The sequence below is a fragment of the Arachis ipaensis genome, chromosome B09, assembly GCF_000816755.2.
Source record: "Arachis ipaensis cultivar K30076 chromosome B09, Araip1.1, whole genome shotgun sequence".
In the NCBI taxonomy this organism is placed as follows: Eukaryota; Viridiplantae; Streptophyta; class Magnoliopsida; order Fabales; family Fabaceae; genus Arachis; species Arachis ipaensis.
The window spans coordinates 136612907-136615415 of NC_029793.2; the positions used below are offsets into that span (position 1 = coordinate 136612907).

The 2509-nt window shown below is 37.3% G+C and overlaps 1 protein-coding gene across 1 annotated transcript; it reads left to right on the forward strand.

The window, feature by feature from the left end:
* Positions 7 to 1803, forward strand: LOC107616368 (scarecrow-like protein 18). The gene is made up of 2 exons (XM_016318333.2): positions 7 to 701; positions 780 to 1803. Exons 1-2 carry the CDS (start codon positions 60 to 62, stop codon positions 1524 to 1526), a joined length of 1389 nt encoding a protein of 462 aa, XP_016173819.2. The 5' UTR covers positions 7 to 59; the 3' UTR covers positions 1527 to 1803.

Genomic DNA, 2509 nt, shown 5'->3' on the forward strand with positions numbered 1-2509 from the left:
GGGAAAGAAAGAAAAAGAAAGGAAAGACCATCACAGATAACAACAACAACAACAATATCATGATGATGATGAGTTGTAGTAGTAGCACAACTATGATTACCTCCTTTGATCATGAGGCCTATGAAGCTAAAATCTTTAGGCTTCTACAAATGAGAGATCAAATGCTTAGACAAGATCATAGGAATCATGATAATAGAAACAAAGGAGGAGGAGGAGGAGGAAGCTTTGTTGTTCTTGGGAATAACAACAGCAATGGCCTCCCTTTGATCCATTTGCTTCTCTCAACCGCCACTGCCGTCGACGGTAACAACTTCGGCGCCGCCTTGAACAACCTCACCGACCTCTACCAGAGCGTTTCCCTAACCGGTGACTCAGTGGAGCGTGTTGTGGCCTATTTCTCTGATGGCTTAACCGCAAGGCTTCTCACAAGAAAGTCACCTTTCTATGACATGATCATGGAGGAACCAACTTCTGAGGAAGAGTTTCTTGCTTTCACTGATCTCTATAGAGTCTCTCCCTACTTCCAATTCGCTCATTTCACTGCCAATCAAGCAATCTTGGAGGCCTTCGAAAGGGAGGAAGATCGTAACAACCGTTCCATTCATGTCATCGATTTCGATGTCTCTTATGGCTTCCAGTGGCCTTCTCTGATACAATCGCTATCAGAGAAGGCCACTAGTACCAGCCGTATTTCCCTGAGGGTAATTATATCTAACTGCTCTCAACTATCAAATATTATTACGTTGTTATTTATTACTATTAATGGTTGTGCAACATAGGTAACGGGATTCGGGAAGAATCTGAAGGAGCTGCAAGAAACGGAGTCAAGATTAGTGAGCTTCTCTAAGGGATTTAGCAACCTAGTGTTTGAGTTTCAAGGGCTTCTGAGAGGGTCAAGGGTGATAAACCTAAGGAAGAAGAAGAACGAAACGGTGGCAGTCAACTTGGTATCATACTTGAACACGTTGAGTTGTTTCATGAAGATCTCAGACACATTGGGCTTTGTGCATTCACTTAGCCCCTCCATTGTTGTCTTGGTTGAGCAAGAAGGTAGCAGGACCCCAACAAGGACATTCTTGTCAAGATTCACAGACTCGTTGCACTACTTTGCAGCCATGTTCGATTCTCTCGACGATTGTCTTCCGTTGGAGAGTGCTGAGAGGCTCAGGATTGAGAAGAAGCTTCTTGGGAAAGAGATCAAGAACATGCTCAACAACTATGAAAACAACAACATTGGTGATTGTGCTAAGTATGAGAGGATGGAGGCATGGAAGGCGAGGATGGAGAATCATGGTTTTGTTGGGAATAAGATTAGCTCCAAGGCCATGATTCAAGCCAAGCTACTTTTGAAGATGAGGACTCATTATTGTCCAATGCAGTTTGAAGAAGAAGATGACAGCGACGGCGGCGGCGGCGGTGGCGGTTTCAGGGTTTCGGAGAGAGATGAAGGAAGGGCTGTCTCTTTAGGGTGGCAAAATAGGTTTCTTCTTACTGTCTCAGCTTGGCAACCACTTTCTCTAATCTGATCTGGGATGCTAATAATCTTCATTAAGGGTAATTAATAGTACTTATTGCTGATTTCTTTAGGGTAAGTACAATTAAGGAACTAAGGAGTAAGGTAAAATATATATATATCTAATTTATAGGAATGTTAATTAATGTAACCTATTCTATTTTTTTTTCTCTTTTTTAAATATATATGATGATGATAACCCTAATTTCCCTTTGTTATTAGTTCTATATATCTTTGGGCTCAAAGTAGAAAAGCCCTAGTTTGATTATTTTCCTGCAGTTTGTTTCTTTTAATTTACCCTAAATAAAATGTCATTAATTGTTATTTTTCTGTGTATATGGATCATTTAATAAGTGAAATTGAAAGTTCATGATGGATTCATCATGATGAATGATGATCATCTATCTATCATACTATTCATTTGAATGTGTTGGAACAGTGGTCATCCTTGATGTAAGTAAAAATAAAAATTCTATAAATGGTAAAAAACAAGAAAAAGATGAAAAGTATTTATTGCTCTGATCTCTACTAGACTTATTTATTATATCATTTTATATATCAAAGTTGGGGGTATATATATGTAGGGATTTAAATGAAATTCAAATGAAGGAATAATAACAATGAAGCATAAACTATTAGTAACAGTTTAAACATACAGTAGTGTCAACACACACACACATATATATATATATACAAGTGAAAGAATTTGACTTCACTGTATGTACTTAAAGGAATCTTACACATACATAAGAGAGAGCATGTTAATAAATCTATATTATTAAAAACAAAGTATAATATAATGTACATACATGAAATCCATACTTATTTTATATCAATCCTTAATGATCGTCAGTGATAACTTTAAAGCATGCAGGTAAAAAATAATTAATAATTAATAATTAATCCGTTAATTGATGACTTTCATGCAGATATATAGGAATAGGATGTCAATGGCGTGGGAGATCTGTTGCCATTGCCAAAATTAAACCAACTGAA

Coding starts and splice junctions, on each gene's coding strand:
- LOC107616368 (XM_016318333.2), top strand. CDS start 60: ATGATGATGATGAGTTGTAGTAGTAGCACAACTATGATTACCTCCTTT. Junction 702..779: donor CCAGCCGTATTTCCCTGAGG/GTAATTATATCT, acceptor TGTGCAACATAG/GTAACGGGATTCGGGAAGAA.